This window comes from Amia ocellicauda, chromosome 2 (genome assembly GCF_036373705.1).
Source record: "Amia ocellicauda isolate fAmiCal2 chromosome 2, fAmiCal2.hap1, whole genome shotgun sequence".
NCBI classification, from domain to species: domain Eukaryota; kingdom Metazoa; phylum Chordata; class Actinopteri; order Amiiformes; family Amiidae; genus Amia; species Amia ocellicauda.
In genome coordinates this window covers 20,346,970-20,364,653 of record NC_089851.1, presented here as the reverse complement: position 1 = coordinate 20,364,653, position 17,684 = coordinate 20,346,970, and the positions used below count along the sequence as shown (strand labels likewise).

Sequence of the window (17,684 nt, the reverse complement as noted above, 5' to 3'; positions counted from 1 at the left end):
TTTTATGAAAAACAATGGACAGAGGGTGGGTGTGCAATGTTTTCCCCCCTCTGAAAATCTCCTCTTCTTGTTGTATGTTTCTAAGGAAAGGGGAGTAGTTTCCAAACTGGAGAGCTCTGATCCACATTACACAGTATTTACAGTATTTCTCAGAGTGGCACCGAGGGGGGTTGCAGCTTTCTGAGCTGGATGCCCGGTACCTGCTGTCCGACATCACCCGCTGCCCGCAGCTGCTCTGGGGATGGTCTGCGCACTTCCCCTCGTCCTGCTGCCCCACCGCTCCTCCTTCTCCGAGTCGCAGCCCACAGGATCTCCAGTTACCAGCCATGTGACTGTGATCCCGCACATCTTAAAAGCAGGAGACTCAGCCCGTTGTGTCCAGAGGTTTGCAGAGGCTCGCACCTCTCCTGTGCCAGTCGCCCCGCTCCGTCCCGCACGCTGCCCGGTCTCCTGCGCCTCAGCGCCGCAGCGAGCAGAGCGCAGGAGCGCAGAGGAGCCTCCGTCCCACCAAACCTGTGGAGCAGGAGAGACTCCCCCCGGGTTTGTGCTTGAACACAGGCTAATTGAGGTGAAACAGACTTGTTCAAAGTTTATCTCCAGTCTTGGACTTTATGAGTCGTGGTGTCGGGCGCCCTGGCGTTATTTGTGGCAGTATGGGAATCCCTGGCCAAAACCAAGTTCAAACATCAGTTCTGTGTTTTGTGATCATTTCCAGCATCTTGCTGTGTCCAGCTGGTGCCTACCTCTACAATAACCGCTACTCGGGGTAAGTGATGGGTCCCTGTTGTTTCTTTGGATGTAAAAACGTTTGAACATATGTAACTTTAAATATGACCCGATTGCTTTGCTTATTTGCATTTGTATTTTGTTACATTTTCATTTTGTGTCGGATATAGTGTGCGGTAAATGATTTTACTGCTTTATTTTTTGCGTTGGCATTACAAAATAAAAGCTTGGTTCATGTTTTAAATATTGCAGTAGCAATTCATGTCTTCAATTATTGCATGGGGGATGAAAGCATCAGTAAGGGACCTTGCATAGTCTATGAGCTATTGATGGATACCCGTAACAAAAAAACCTGTGCTTTGTCAGATTTAAGGGCTGTTTTCATAACTATTCATTCAGTCATCCCATATCATATGCTGTGTAACAAATGATGGATGTCATGATGTAAATTCTGTGGGAAACTATTAAAGAAAGGACAGATTTTGGATACCGTTAGCAACAAATTGCAGCTGTTTGAAAAAATATGAAAAAAACTCTCGATGTAGTATGACAGATTAATGTTTGCGTCCCACTTGGGGATTTGTTTAAAAGTATTTACGCCATTTTCGTGTCAAGTATTAAGTTTTAAATAATATTTCATTTGATCTTTTTGTGTGCAACACACATTGCGTTTTGGATGCTATTTTACTGGCGCCAGGGTCATAAATAAACCCTTTGAATATTCACAGGGAATTGCGTGCAAGCTAACGACACCACTAATCAAAGCAGGTCACTCCACATATCATTTTACAATTTGTGGCATTATATCATAATCAAGATCAAAACTAAACTCCAACCCATTACATCTATTACCCACAGTCAGTGGCGGTCAAATGTCTTGTCAGATGCTTCTACAGTCATAAATATAACTTCTGTGAAGTACATGCTTTTACTTTGATATTAGCTGGTGGGTCAAAGTTTTGATTTAATCCAGGCGCTATTCATAAAAGGTCAATGATTGTCTGATTAAAGTTAGAGTTTTGTGGACTTGGGTTGAGGTAAGGAATAAGGGCTAGATTTTAGGCAGCGCGGGTTGGGGTGGATTAACCACAAAGTGTTAGGAATTTGGCTGGGGCTTGGATTAGAGCTCAGAGGTGTCATTTCATGGTGGCCCAAATAACATCTAACTAAATGGACTTTAATGATATAGCCACTGTCCCTGAAACATTCATGGGGCACCCTTTGTGTATACTTCACATCTTCCATGTGTAGCATGTGCAGGTCAGAGCCCCCACTCCACACCATTTCACAAAGCAGAGCAACAAACCCGCCATGCCAAAAGACCGGTCTCCTGATGTGGGGGGGGATACTCTCTACTGAAGTCAGAGAGGGTTTGCGTCACCATAATAAGCTCATATACACGATGAGGCCTATTACACATGCCTTTGATTAAAGTTCTGGGGTCGAAGGTAGATTTGGGGTTAGGGACAGATTCTAAATTTTGTCTTAGACTAAATTAAGTGATTAGTGTTAGACGAAACAAGGGTTTCATTTAGGGGTGGAGTTGATATGCCTAATATTAAGTGCATAATATTGGGGGTTAGCGCTAAGTTGAAGTTTGGTTTAATGGGCTTATGGTAAGCATTAGTTCAAATGAAGACCAGGAGTGGAAATTCATTTTAATGATAAGACTGATGATTTGTTTAGTGGAATACATTTTTTTTTTTGGGGGGGGGGGGGGGGGGTGGCCGACCAGAATTGACTAGAAACTTTGATCATGAAAGCCTGCTTATGAGTTCCTTGTTGTTTTTATATGTTTTACTTTTTTAATGGAAAAAAAGTATGCAATAGAGAATGATTGTAGGTATCTACGATTTCTGAGGAGCTGTCCCAGGTTCAAAATAATATGATAATATGATGAGGTGAGATCAGTCCTTACAAATGTAGTTGCTAGGTGTTTATTCAAAAAGTGTACTGTACTACTTCATGAAATATCCCTGTGGAACCGTTTTCCCAATATGGTTAGATTTTACAAACACCCCCAACTATTTTAAAAGAGAAAAACATCCATTTATGTCATTAAAAGTTGTGGAGTTTGTAATAGCTGTGTAGGCTATTTTTCTGATTCCATTCAGGAATTTGAATACCTGAATAAAATCCCCACAGTCATTTATGTCCGAGGTCAATAAAGTGGGTTATTTTACAATTTTTGTGTTTTTTGGATAACCACTGGTGCCACACATTTTGTATTATCAATTAACTACAAACAAAAACACCTCCGACCCAATGCTTTCACTATGATTGAATTGGGAATTTAGGACTTTCAGGATTGTGAGCAGACTGTCCATGTTACTAGTGGAATTGGAAAGCAAAATTAGCTGGTGGAGCTGTAAAAAAGTTTTGTCTCTGAAACCAAGATGAAAAACTTGTATCAACGTGGAACAAAATGTGTACAACATATGCACTCACAGAGACTACAACTCCAAAGCAAAATATGCTTCAGATTTTCATAAAGGAGATCAAGATTTTAAAACAAAAACATCTAACGAGACACTGATCAAGCATGGAACATGGAACTGAGGGATATATATTCATTTACACACTGTGTGAATTTGTTTGAAGAGAGAAAAAGTGTGGCAAACTAGCATAAAAGTACATAATAATTGTAAATAATCAAATATGCTTGCAGAAAATTTAACTAATACTGCAAACATTATGGTTTCCATAAGGCATAGGCTTTTTACTGCAATGTAGCACAGGCAGATGTGTCTTGAGAACTGACTGTATTGCCCTTATTCAGGTTTACTGTAGTATATCATGGTTCCACATGCTGTGAAGTGTGGGAAAGTGAAGTGAATTCATGGTAAAATATGGAGAGGTATAGAAAACTGTGATTCAAAACCTGGAAAACCATGGTGCAGCAAAGATATAACCTTCGTAAAACTTCAAACTTAAGATTTACCATCCTTCTTATCCGGTGGCAGAGAGTCTATTTTCCTTAGAAAGACAGACAGTTAGAAAATAAACATTTGTGTTTTTATAGAACTTGGAGGGACAAAAGCAACTTGGCCGTATTGTATTTCTTGCCAGGAGACACTCTGTCAAACGTCATGCAAATGAGGCTTATAAACTTCAATTAACTCCTCAAAGGAAGTTTGGAGCCTATCTTCCATGCAGCTGATATCAAGAACAACATTCACTACAATACTCATTCATTTTGTAATTTCCTTTTGCAGATGAAAGGTATCCAAAATTGTGTTCTTCTGTATGTAAGTGAGATTAAACTGTTCAGTACATTACATTAAGCATTTCAAAAAGTTTAAACAGGACATATTTATCATAGAGATTAAAAAAAAAAATATATATATATATATATATATATATATATATACAGTGAGGGAAAAAAGTATTTGATCCCCTGCTGATTTTGTATGTTTGCCCACTGACAAAGAAATTATCAGTCTATAATTTTAATGGTAGGTGTATTTTAACAGTGAGAGACAGAATAACAGCAAAAAAATCCAGAAAAACGCATTTCAAAAAAGTTATAAATTGATTTGCATGTTAATGAGGGAAATAAGTATTTGATCCCCTATCAATCAGCAAGATTTCTGGCTCCCAGGTGTCTTTATACAGGTAACGAGCTGAGATTAGGAGCACTCTCTTAAAGGGAGAGCTCCTAATCTCAGCTCGTTACCTGTATAAAAGACACCTGTCCACAGAAGCAATCAATCAATCAGATTCCAAACTCTCCACCATGGCCAAGACCAAAGAGCTGTCCAAGGATGTCAGGGACAAGATTGTAGACCTACACAAGGCTGGAATGGGCTACAAGACCATCGCCAAGCAGCTTGATGAGAAGGTGACAACAGCTGGTGCGATTATTCGCAAATGGAAGAAACACAAAATAACTGTCAGTCTCCCTCGGTCTGGGGCTCCATGCAAGATCTCACCTCGTGGAGTTTCAATGATCATGAGAACGGTGAGGAATCAGCCCAGAACTACACGGGAGGATCTTGTTAATGATCTCAAGGCAGCTGGGGCCATAGTCACCAAGAAAACAATTGGTAACACACTACGCCGTGAAGGACTGAAATCCTGCAGCGCCCGCAAGGTCCCCCTGCTCAAGAAAGCACATGTACAGGCCCATCTGAAGTTTGCCATAGAACATCTGAATGATTCAGAGGAGAACTGGGTGAAAGTGTTGTGGTCAGATGAGACCAAAATCGAGCTCTTTGGCATCAACTCAACTCGCTGTGTTTGGAGGAGGAGGAATGACCCCAAGAACACCATCCCCACCGTCAAACATGGAGGTGGAAACATTATGCTTTGGGGGTGTTTTTCTGCTAAGGGGACAGGACAACTGCAGTGCATCAAAGGGACGATGGACGGGGCCATGTACCGTCAAATCTTGGGTGAGAACCTCCTTCCCTCAGCCAGGGCATTGAAAATGGGTCGTGGATGGGTATTCCAGCATGACAATGACCCAAAACACACAGCCAAGGCAACAAAGGAGTGGCTCAAGAAGAAGCACATTAAGGTCCTGGAGTGGCCTAGCCAGTCTACAGACCTTAATCCCACAGAAAATCTGAGGAGGGAGCTGAAGGTTCGAGTTGCCAAACGTCAGTCTCGAAACCTTAATGACTAGGAGAGGATCTGCAAAGAGGAGTGGGACAAAATCCCTCCTGAGATGTGTGCCAACCTGGTGGCCAACTACAAGAAACGTCTGACCTCTGTAATTGCCAACAAGGGTTTTGCCACCAAGTACTAAGTCGAAGGGGTCAAATACTTATTTCCCTCATTAACATGCAAATCAATTTATAACTTTTTTGAAATGCGTTTTTCTTGATTTTTTTGTTGTTATTCTGTCTCTCACTGTTAAAATACACCTACCATTAAAATTATAGACTGATCATTTCTTTGTCAGTGGGCAAACGTACAAAATCAGCAGGGGATCAAATACTTTTTTCCCACTGTATATATATATATATATATATATATATATATATATAATGTTTCATTTTAGAATGCTTCTATGGGGAAAATAAAGGGTTAAAGGAGTAAAAAAAAAAGGCAATTACTTTGCATATGAAAGAGAAATGGAGAAATTAACATTTCGAATCTAAAATCTCTTTAGCAAAATTAGGGTATTCATCTAATAGATTTACTGTAAATGTCAACATGTTTGAATTGGAATATAAATAATCATACATTTTCTGTTTGATGCCATAAGAAATCTGGCTATATTTAGTATCTTGAGGTGCTTGAGTTTTTAAACTGCTTTTTTGTTTGCTTTGTTTCTAATACCATGAGTGGTAGTGGGAAGTGTTATTTATATCTTGTAGTACATACTTTTAATTTAGCACAGGCAACGCAGAAAATGAAGTGCATGTGTATGCATTTGAACATCAGCAGCATGACGAGATGGAGAGACTCTTTCAATGTGATCATTGGGGTGTTTCTGAAACATATGTCTGCCTGGTCATGTATTATTTCAATTGCATTTAATTAAACTGGTGAATTATAGAAAATAAAGTAGAATTATATTTAAGATTTTAGCTGGTAGATAATGAGCACACATTCATATTTCAAGTAGTAAATCTCCTCAGTTTAAATACAATGAGGGTTAATACTATTAAAAAGTATTCATCTGATCTCCAAAGGTCAGATGAATTGTTGAAGGTTAAAGTTAGACAAATTGGCGAATGCACAGTAATGAATGTAACAGTGTGTGTGAGTGTGTTCCCAAGGTAAAGAGTAGCTTTCCCATTCCAGTACAAACTACACAAAGTAATTAGTTTTGTCTTTTGCCAAAACAAGGGTTGTTTAAAATAAACAGTCCCAACACTCCTGTGACTGCAAGTGACTGCGCCACCTACAAAAAAAAAAAGAATGACCATAAAGATCAGAATAATTCCTTGTAGATATTATTACTTATCAAGTTTTGTCCAAACTGAAATGAAAACATTCACTTCTGTAGGTACCCAAACACACAATGTTAAATATTATACTCAATTTCTGCATTATATTAACAACCAATTATATTTTTTGTGGGTGTTTTAACATACACCATGTTTTCATGGATATATACAGCGAGGGAAAAAAGTATTTGATCCCCTGCTGATTTTGTACGTTTGCCCACTGACAAAGAAATGATCAGTCTATAATTTTAATGGTAGGTGTATTTTAACAGTGAGAGACAGAATAACAACAAAGAAATCCAGAAAAACACATTTCAAAAAAGTTATAAATTGATTTGAATGTTAATGAGGGAAATAAGTATTTGATCCCCTATCAATCAGCAAGATTTCTGGCTCCCAGGTGTCTTTTATACAGGTAACAAGCTGAGATTAGGAGCACTCTCTTAAAGGGATTCAATCAGATTCCAAACTCTCCACCATGGCCAAGATCAAAGAGCTGTCCAAGGATGTCAGGGACAAGATTGTAGACCTACACAAGGCTGGAATTGGCTACAAGACCATCGCCAAGCAGCTTGGTGAGAAGGTGACAACAGTTGGTGCGATTATTCGCAAATGGAAGAAACACAAAATAACTGTCAGTCTCCCTCGGTCTGGGGCTCCATGCAAGATCTCACCTCGTGGAGTTTCAAAGATCATGAGAACGGTGAGGAATCAGCCCAGAACTACACGGGAGGATCTTGTAAATGATCTCAAGGCAGCTGCGACCATAGTCACCAAGAAAACAATTGGTAACACACTACGCCGTGAAGGACTGAAATCCTGCAGCGCCCGCAAGGTCCCCCTGCTCAAGAAAGCACATGTACAGGCCCGTCTGAAGTTTGCCAATGAACATCTGAATGATTCGGAGGAGAACTGGGTGAAAGTGTTGTGGTCAGATGAGACCAAAATCGAGATCTTTGGCATCAACTCAACTCGCCGTGTTTGGAGGAGGAGGAATGACCCCAAGAACACCATCCCCACCGTCAAACATGGAGGTGGAAACATTATGCTTTGGGGGTGTTTTTCTACAACGATGGACGGGGCCATGTACGGTCAAATCTTGGGTGAGAACCTCCTTCCCTCAGCCAGGGCATTGAAAATGGGTCGTGGATGGGTATTCCAGCATGACAATGACCCAAAACACACAGCCAAGGCAACAAAGGAGTGGCTCAAGAAGAAGCACATTAAGGTCCTGGAGTGGCCTTGCCAGTCTCCAGACCTTAATCCCATAGAAAATCTGTGGAGGGAGCTGAAGGTTCGAGTTGCCAAACGTCAGCCTCGAAACCTTAATGACTTGGAGAGGATCTGCAAAGAGGAGTGGGACAAAATCCCTCCTGAGATGTGTGCAAACCTGGTGGCCAACTACAAGAAACGTCTGACCTCTGTGATTGCCAACAAGGGTTTTGCCACCAAGTACTAAGTCGAAGGGGTCAAATACTTATTTCCCTCATTAACATGCAAATCAATTTATAACTTTTTTGAAATGTGTTTTTCTGGATTGTTTGGTTGTTATTCTGTCTCTCACTGTTAAAATACACCTACCATTAAAATTATAGACTGATCATTTCTTTGTCAGTGGGCAAACGTACAAAATCAGCAGGGGATCAAATACTTTTTTCCCTCACTGTAATATATTATATATATATACATATATACATACACTCACCTAAAGGATTATTAGGAACACCATACTAATACTCTGTTTGACCCCCTTTCGCCTTCATAACTGCCTTAATTCTACGTGCCATTGATTCAACAAGGTGCTGAAAGCATTCTTTAGAAATGTTGGCCCATATTGATAGGATAGCATCTTGCAGTTGATGGAGATTTGTGGGATGCACATCCAGGGCACGAAGCTGCCGTTCCACCACATCCCAAAGATGCTCTATTGGGTTGAGATCTGGTGACTGTGGGGGCCAGTTTAGTGCAGTGAACTCGTTGTCATGTTCAAGAAACCAATTTGAAATGATTCGACCTTTGTGACATGGTGCATTATCCTGCTGGAAGTAGCCATCAGAGGATGGGTACATGGTGGTCATAAAGGGATGGACATGGTCAGAAACAATGCTCGGGTAGGCCGTGGCATTTAAACCATGCCCAATTGGCACTAAGGGGCCTAAAGTGTGCCAAGAAAACATCCCCCACACCATTACACCACCACCACCAGCCTGCACAGTGGTAACAAGGCATGATGGATCCATGTTCTCATTCTGTTTACGCCAAATTCTGACTCTACCATCTGAATGTCTCCACAGAAATCGAGACTCATCAGACCAGGCAACATTTTTCCAGTCTTCAACTGTCCAATTTTGGTGAGCTTGTGCAAATTGTAGCCTCTTTTTCCTATTTGTAGTGGAGATGAGTGGTACCCGGTGGGGTCTTCTGCTGTTGTAGCCCATCTGCCTCAAGGTTGTACGTGTTGTGGCTTCACAAATGCTTTGCTGCATACCTCGGTTGTAACGAGTGGTTATTTCAGTCAAAGTTGCTCTTCTATCAGCTTGAATCAGTCGGCCCATTCTCCTCTGACCTCTAGCATCAACAAGGCATTTTCGCCCACAGGACTGCCGCATACTGGATGTTTTTCCCTTTTCACACCATTCTTTGTAAACCCTAGAAATGGTTGTGCGTGAAAATCCCAGTAACTGAGCAGATTGTGAAATACTCAGACCGGCCCGTCTGGCACCAACAACCATGCCACGCTCAAAATTGCTTAAATCACCTTTCTTTCCCATTCAGACATTCAGTTTGGAGTTCAGGAGATTGTCTTGACCAGGACCACACCCCTAAATGCATTGAAGCAACTGCCATGTGATTGGTTGGTTAGATAACTGCATTAATGAGAAATTGAACAGATGTTCCTAATAATCCTTTAGGTTAGTGTATATGTATTTTTTGTGGGTGTGTGGTTATTATTGCAATGTGGAAATTGAGTGTAACACATAAAATCAGTACAAATTACTTTGTGTAGATTGTACTGGGATGAAAAGTAACTTTTTACCTTGTGAACACACATACAGTACTGTGCATTAGCCAATTCATACAAACCAGCATAGGTGATCAAAGTGATCTCTGCAGATTGCCCCTTTTTTTGAAGATATATATATATAATGAAATCTTTATACTATTTTAATGAATAGTATTTTCAAATTAGCGTGGTTTGGCACATCCTTAGCTCATTACCATATTTTGCATAAGCCAGACTTGTTTATATATTACTTTTATCAACCACATGAATTAATAGCTGCTGGCTAGGAATTATACAGTGTGAGGTTTACAGTGCGAGTTGCACCGGCACATGTTCAGGGTGATTTTTGCGTTCAAGAGCAAAATCAGCTCCCCATATTCTGAAAGCAACTGTAGATGTGTACAGATTTAAACATATCAAGGTTCAACACCGCTGTGGAAAACAGAAGTCTGAAAGTAGATGCTTTATTAGCTGATTTATGTTCAACTGATTTCTCTGAGAGCTGAGATCCATTATGTGAATACTGACATATGAGATGATGTAGAATATTTTAACAAGTACTTTCTTGCAAACGTTCTTTCTTTAATATTTACATTATTATATAATAAACCTGCCCCTGCTCTCTTAACATATCATAGTCAGACGTGTCTTTTTTTTTCCCTATCATGGTTATGTGTGTGTGTGTGTGTTTGTTCTTTTATTCTGAGTTCTTTCTCCACCTGCTGGCATTTCCTGATGCATTCATGTTGCCTAAAACCAGATCCTTTGAATGATCTTTTAATATGTAATATTACAGAAAAAAGCTCTCTAATTCATTTTAACACAGGCAAATCCCTTTTCATATACAACTAAGAATTGTTTTTGCTGAGGCTATGAAAAATAAAAAAACAAATATCAGGCAACTGTTTGTGTTTTTAAGCTTCAAGATGTACACTAGGGCCTTCTTTGAGGAAGTATATTGCCAGAGGATAGTTTTATGAAATAGATCTATTATTGCTTTACTATTCCACTTAAACCCCCATTGCATCTGTTATGCCCCACAGAACCGTTTGTCAAAGGGAAGGAGCCTGTACAAGTCATATAATGACAGATGCATGTCTTCACTGCCTTTGCAAGTGATTAATGTGGTGATCTTTTTTTTCACAATAAATATCAGTGAAGGTAAAGATCAGAAGTTAACAGACGTAATCAAGTTCCATTACACAAGCAAGACTGAGAGGAGGAAACATCTCCAGTTCTGCACAGCATTGTGATTAACACAATGTGATTAACATTAATTAATCTCCACATCAGCAGCGATGAATCATGGTGTGCAAATCCTCATGTTAGCAGAAAGTAGTCTAGAAACTAGTGAGGTGCAATAGGGTCCTTGGGTGAAACCATTCTAACTTAAAACTTTTCTATCCTGTTAATTCTGGATAACATTATTTTGCAAAAAAGAAAAGGCAGATTGTATTAGAATTTCAGACGCAGTGGTTCCATAAGTTCTGGAATAAAGAAGCTAGGAACAAGATCATAATCCACAGCAATTGAAATCAATGCTTTTGGAGTGAACTATAAAGGTTTATGACGTCATAACCTGAAGTCAGTCAATTTGATAGGTTCATGATTAAATGACATTAAGACTTAAGACACATGACATCATGTCTGGAAAGGAACTGACAGTTGATACACTGCCTGCAGTTTTACAGAAATTAGGCCTTTGTACCAAATGTTACTGAAATGGTACAATCCTTATAGGGCCATGTTTGGTTGTAAAGACAGGACTATGTTTCTGCGACTGATTAAATAGATTGACAGTAATGTAGATCCCTCTTATAGCCAGAAAGGCCTGTTAAATGTGTTGTGGTTTGTAGTTTATTTTATAATTTTTTAAGTGAGAAATGTTATTTTTCTTTGGATAACCTCCTAGTTTCGTACAGCTTAGTACGACCTACAGTAACTGGTTTTGTATGTAAAGATCACAGTATTAGTTGTTTATTCAAGGGGTGAAACATGAATATTACTTCTTTTTTCAAGCTTGCGAACCTATTTTATTTTGCTTTATTTATTTGTTTTTATTTTGCTACTCAAACTGTCCTAATTGTGTAATCGGTAAAAAACAACGACAAGAAAAAAACTATGAAAAAAACATAGCCCTTGTGTTTCAGGCTGACTGTTAATTAAAGGGTACATGTAGTGGTTGTGATCAAAATGTTATGAATGTTAAATATATGGCACTAAATGTTCTCATTTCCAATCAGTGTTTTCCTTCGTAGTGGACCCCACATGTTTAATGTGAATATTTGTAGTTTTGACTGTACAGACAGTGCCCACCTGGTAATTATAACAGCCCCCCCTCCCTCTGGCTCAGGATCAAAGTCAAGCTAATACCTGCTGATTGCAGCCTGTCTCAATTAGGACAAATCAACCAGTTCCTCCTGCTTTCATTCTGCACCACTACGATCTTCCTGCTGTTAAATCTGACTCAGCACGAATGGTATTAGTATAAATCCTTAAATGAATATGGTAATTATCATACTGTACTGCACTACTGCATTTCAAAAAATGTGAATTCACTCATTAAATGCTGTGCAAGTATGTTCATAGTGTTGGGTACTTTAAGACCTTCTGAACCATTTGTAGTATTTGATGTTATTCAGAGCTGTTCGTAACATAGGTAGGCTGGGATATATACAAATCAATACTCTATCCTTTTCTCACCACTTGTGCAGGCTTGTGCAGAAACCTCGACAAGGCAGGGAATGCCATTGCATTTGAAACAATAGAAAGTGCAGTGTTATATAGGAACCACTACATGACAGTTTGAAACGAAGCCAGGCTGTATGTGCCAAAACAAAGGGGAACACAATTCTTTTGGTTTGGTTAGAAGGTTCCATACATACTCATAGATCTAGGTTTTTGCAAAGCCTGCCACATGTTGAGATACGTAATGAGCTGTCTTGTTGAAGTCATTAATTCCCAGGTGCGAGTTTTCCCTTGGGGACTATAAACCTCCCTTTCAGTGTGTCTCTTCCCATCCAAAACCCTTAAATTTAATTGCTGATGTGGTTACTTAAAGCATATAAAACGCTTCATTCATATTTATGGGCTCTTTATTTTCAGGAGACAGATGTTAAATTATTTACCACAAAGATTAAAGAATTGTTGTTCTGCCACCAACAGAATGTAGAAAGAGCTGCACACTGTTACTGGAGGTTAAAGATGCAGGGCTCTGATTACTTGATCCCATCAGTGGCAAACCTAAACATTGCATCACATGACTGCCTACCAGTCCCAAAGGAGTGTACCCCAGCTGGAAACAAACTGATCATATTACTTATTTTTACAAGACAAAGGACAAGAAAGGAAGTCCAACTCTGTGAATACAAGTTAAACAACAGCCAAATGTGTCTTCACCAGTAACATAAGATTATATTTAAACAGAAAATATAGATGCAACAAAATATTGGTAATTCCATATTGCTTCGGAAAGACCTAAATATTTTGTCATTGACATAACCAAAAAAAACAAAAACACCAATGCCATGAGGCTAAACAGATTGAATCTACTCCAAGTATTCTAAACCCTTAAAGTGAAGTGATCCAAGTCAAGAAATGTAATTAGAAGTACCTACAGAGACACGCTGAGATAGTTGTGCTGTGGGTATGAAAAGCTAAAAACCTGCTGCCTTAGCAAATGGAGACAATTAACTGCTTGGATGTCCTTCTGTAATATGAATTGTGGAATTTTTACTATAGCTGTAAAGGGGATTTTACACCGAAATCCAGTTTGGACCTCATTCTAGATCGGAAATATTTCCACCAAACCCTAATTCAGTAATATAAATCAGGGAAATCCCTGTATCCCGTGCAAACTTCAGTATCCTTGTAAAACTAGATAGCCAGTTTCTGTGAGAAATAGCCGAAGTAATAACCTTGTAAGAAATCTCCAGATTAGGATATAGTTCTGTGGAGGCTGCAACTATTAGTTATTGTGAGCTTTAAATCCCTGTAATAATGATCTCAGAAGTTGGCATGCAATAATATTAAGACTTGGTTTGAGGGCACGTTTTATTACCAGCCCTGTTCATCTGTAATGTGTATAGGAAGCGATTGTAAATATACATTTCATTGTATTTATTCAATAAAACACATTGAGATATGTTTTTCATACAGTGTCTCATCTATTAATACCTGGCTACTATTCCTGATTTTCTTGGTAAGCTGAGTCCACGTACAATTAACACATTCTGCAGTTTGCATCCTTATTAAAGTATTTGTTCTTTTTCACAAAAAAGGCAAAACATTAAGTTACACAAAAAAAAAAATAGACAAATCATCTGTTTAATATATAGTGGGTTATTGTCTGTTCTACTCTTTGTCTTTGCTGTGGCTACCCTGATGTCATGTGACTGGTATTTGACTAGCTGTCATGAGTACAATTGAGATCGTAAATTTGACCCCAGGTTGCAACACAAAAAGTCATTGAGCTTTCCTGCTTGAAAAGTATATAAAATACTATGGACATAATCTGAACTCAAAGGGAGAAATTTGAACGCATCGTTTTTGATTTTACCCACAAAAGCACCAACAAAAATCCCCAACGGCGGCATGAAGATTAAAGACAGCTGCCAACACATGCATTTAGTTTCATAAAGGAAGAAATCAGACATGCTACTCTTACATTTAAAGAGGTATTTAAAGGCATCATCTCGTTTGAAGTAGGAGGACACAACACAGTAAAAAGCTAATGTTCTCCATAAACTTTGGTTCAAGTTTCATGCTGCATTTTGTATTTACACAAAGTGCACAGTTAGATAGTCTACTTGACCTTGGCTTATGTTAGGTACCTTTGCCTTCACTGGCCAGTTGACAGAACTACTCCTTCTTGATTTTGCTTCCTGCAGCCATGGACACAGACACAGGGACCTAAGTGGTAGCGTACAGAAGTCGAAACCAAGAACTTATAGATAGACTGATTTATTTGTTTTTTCTTCTCTGAAGTTGATCAGAACAAATCCATCCAAATTGCCATCTGGAAGAGCTCTTTGCTGTGGATTTAAGAAGTTTTAAGTGTAAAATGTCAAGATGTTAACAATGAAGAAAGAAATTCCAGGAACATTACTTAAATAGTCATAGCACCATGTGGGGTGCACATAAAGGCATATTTTGTTGTGGTGGTGTTTACTGGGACAAATACGTTTTTGGTTTTGGTTTTTTAAGATGGATGGTATCATATCTCACCCAGCAGAATAAAATGTAAAAATATAGTACTTTAAACTGCTTTGTAGAGTGCTTTGTATTTATTTTATTGTTATGTATTATTTTATCCAGGCTAGCAGCAAATAATCAGAGTGCTCTCCTGCATTTCCACAGCTTTCTTCTAACAGTCTAAATTCCAGAGAACATGTGGCTGTGGTCTGGCCTGAAAGAATAAGAAATGTTTCATTTTTATGTTAAGATTTTCACTGTGATAAGTTAATTTATCAAATAAACAACGCTGAGTGAATGTCCGGTGTTTTGTTGGGTCCAATCAGTATTTATTAACCCAGAGGGCTTTGTCAAATAGCTGTTTAAGTGAGAAATGCCTTTTTTGTCCCCTTCCCTGAAGTGTTTTGTGATGTTACACCCGTGTTCAAGTTTCCATAATTTTTTTCTTAGGAGTAACTATAAGTTTTTTTTACATCTTGTGTTGCCTTATTAGATGCAGGCTTACATCACTGGTTAAGCTCCTTAAACCTAAAACTAAATTTAAAACTAAATTGAACAGGTAATTTACTCCACAGTAACATTAGCACTGTATTTGTTTGTTTATGTTTTTTATATAAATAGGTGGAATACCACAATAAAGGCGGTGCAATGAATGTGTTCTCACGAAAGTATTTACATAAATTGAATGTTTATGAGTCTGTTGAACTTCATAAAATGGTGTAAAACACAGTGGTTCTGTTATAACGCTTAAAAATGTGTCAGTATTTAAATCCGACATCTGAATAAACCACAAATGAATATTTTAAGGAATCTAATGTTTAATAGGAGAGCTTTCTCTTCTTCAAACTGTACACCGACACCCATCTGTTCTTTGCAAATTATGCAGAACCACATACTCACTGGTTTGAAAAATGCTGGGATTGTTAAACCTCAGATTTCACACTTTTAGTTCATTTAACTATTTATGAAAATAATGCATTACGAAATGACTGTTGTTCAATTTTAACTTCTTTTCCTGCAGGGATCAAGTTATTAGAGTGACTCCACAAAAAAATGCAGAAGTTGAAGTTCTGAAGAGCCTCTTTGAAAAGTTAAAGGTATGTATTTTACCTTGGGGGGGGGGGGTATTATACCAGCTTAGAACAAGCCTTATAATTGACTTAGATTTTGATTTATTTTTTTCAGTGTTTGGCTTTATAATCAAGTTCATTGTCCCTGGTTTAGTTTTACTTCCAAGAAAACTAAATTATGACACATTTGGGATTAAAATGTCAAACCTAGATTACAGAGATTTGGGAAAGACTGGTCCCATTATCATGTATATTTTAAAGCCAGGTATTAGTCCAATACAGAATGTGCCCTCTCCTTTACTTCTGAAAAGAGGCTGTTTCATGTGCATGGCAATTTGACCTTTTTACGACCATTATGTGATGATCTACTTGAAAATCATGATATTATGTTTACAATATAGCATTTAAACACTTAGTGTAGCACTGCCAAAATGATTATAGAGAGCCAAGACAGAAATTAACAATGATGCAACATGCCAGTAAATCATGTTTGGAAGTCATGAGGATTTGCACCCTTTTCTCCATGATTATTGCCTCTGATTTGGGCATAGCAATGGAAGGGTTGGCCTCTATTGAAAGATGCAGGGACACGCCTGGACCAGCAACATGGATTAGAGAAGATTAGAAGGGTGCAGAAATTAAGTTTAAAAAAAACTACTCTCAATAAACCAAAACCCATAAAACCTTGTGCAACAACTTCAATCAGTTAAAAGGGGTTTCTACTCAATACATAGTGTTAGACTACAGAGAATGCTTAAAGATGATTCTAAAATGGAACAATGACCGATTGTAAATATGCTCACTCTGAAACTGAAATAAAGTAACAAAGCCATGTTTCCAAGACCTATTCTATTGATGTCAGCCCCCAGTGATCACTGTCTGCATTCCTGGCATTCTCTATCATATCCAGGTACACTCCAATGAGACAGAAGAAAAGTAAACTTGTGATACCTTTCAGAGTTTGGGCAGGCTACAATAGAGGTTGCCTTATCTCAAGATATGTTTTCCAATTCTATCAAATTGTAGAAAAGTAGAAAACAGTAGGAGATTGCTCTGTTCTTGTGTAGTTGCTTGTAGCTAAGTTAGGCATTTAAGCATCCCAGTTACTGAATCGTACTGATTATTTTAGACAGGTCAGTGTTGCGTTGTGGAAAGGAGCTACAGAAAACTTTTATCTGTACCGGTTGGGGGTCATTACTTTGAGCTCTGAGAGGGGAAACACACAAAAAAACGAAACAAAATCCGCAGCCTGAAATCTTAGGTTGGAGACCTTATTAATCCAGGACTGGCCTCCCATCTCATCAGCAAAGACAGATCCTTGTTTATATTAATTTATTCTGATCAGTACAGGTTGTCCAAGTACGGAAACTTTTTCATGTCTTAGTAGTGTAAGAAACCATGTTATATATTTTATACCATGCAAATGACAAACATGAATTATAAAACCTATCAAAAGCTAGAGAAAAAATGGAGACAGCTGTTGTTTTGTTGAAGTGCCATACATTTGTTGTTAAGTTTGGTCTCATTTGGGAGTAATTACAAAGCAATGTTGGGTATCTTCTGCTTTCTTTTGAACACAAACGTATTTTAGTGAGACAAGAAAAATTAATCAAGAAGGAAGAATAGAAATAAATAACTAAATAAGCTGCCACTGTCAAGGGAGCACTTGACTAGAGTTGAGGTTTGGATATCAAACACACAGCTGCACAGCTGTAGGCTGTACTGTAGCAGCTGTGAATCGTACGGGCCCAGGTTCAAGAGCTGGGACAAACATCTCCTTTTCAGTCACTC

The 17,684-nt window shown here is 38.5% G+C and overlaps 1 protein-coding gene across 1 annotated transcript in view; it reads left to right on the top strand.

Annotated features, from left to right (window-relative positions):
• The first annotated feature begins 363 nt into the window (after positions 1-363).
• Positions 364-17,684, top strand: part of cpa6 (carboxypeptidase A6) — a 40,602-nt gene continuing 23,281 nt past the window's right edge. Inside the window, exons 1-2 of the mRNA XM_066720781.1 lie at positions 364-766; positions 15,845-15,920. Coding sequence (XP_066576878.1) covers positions 612-766; positions 15,845-15,920 — 231 coding nt within the window. The 5' untranslated portion in view covers positions 364-611. The remainder of the gene's footprint in view (positions 767-15,844; positions 15,921-17,684) is intronic.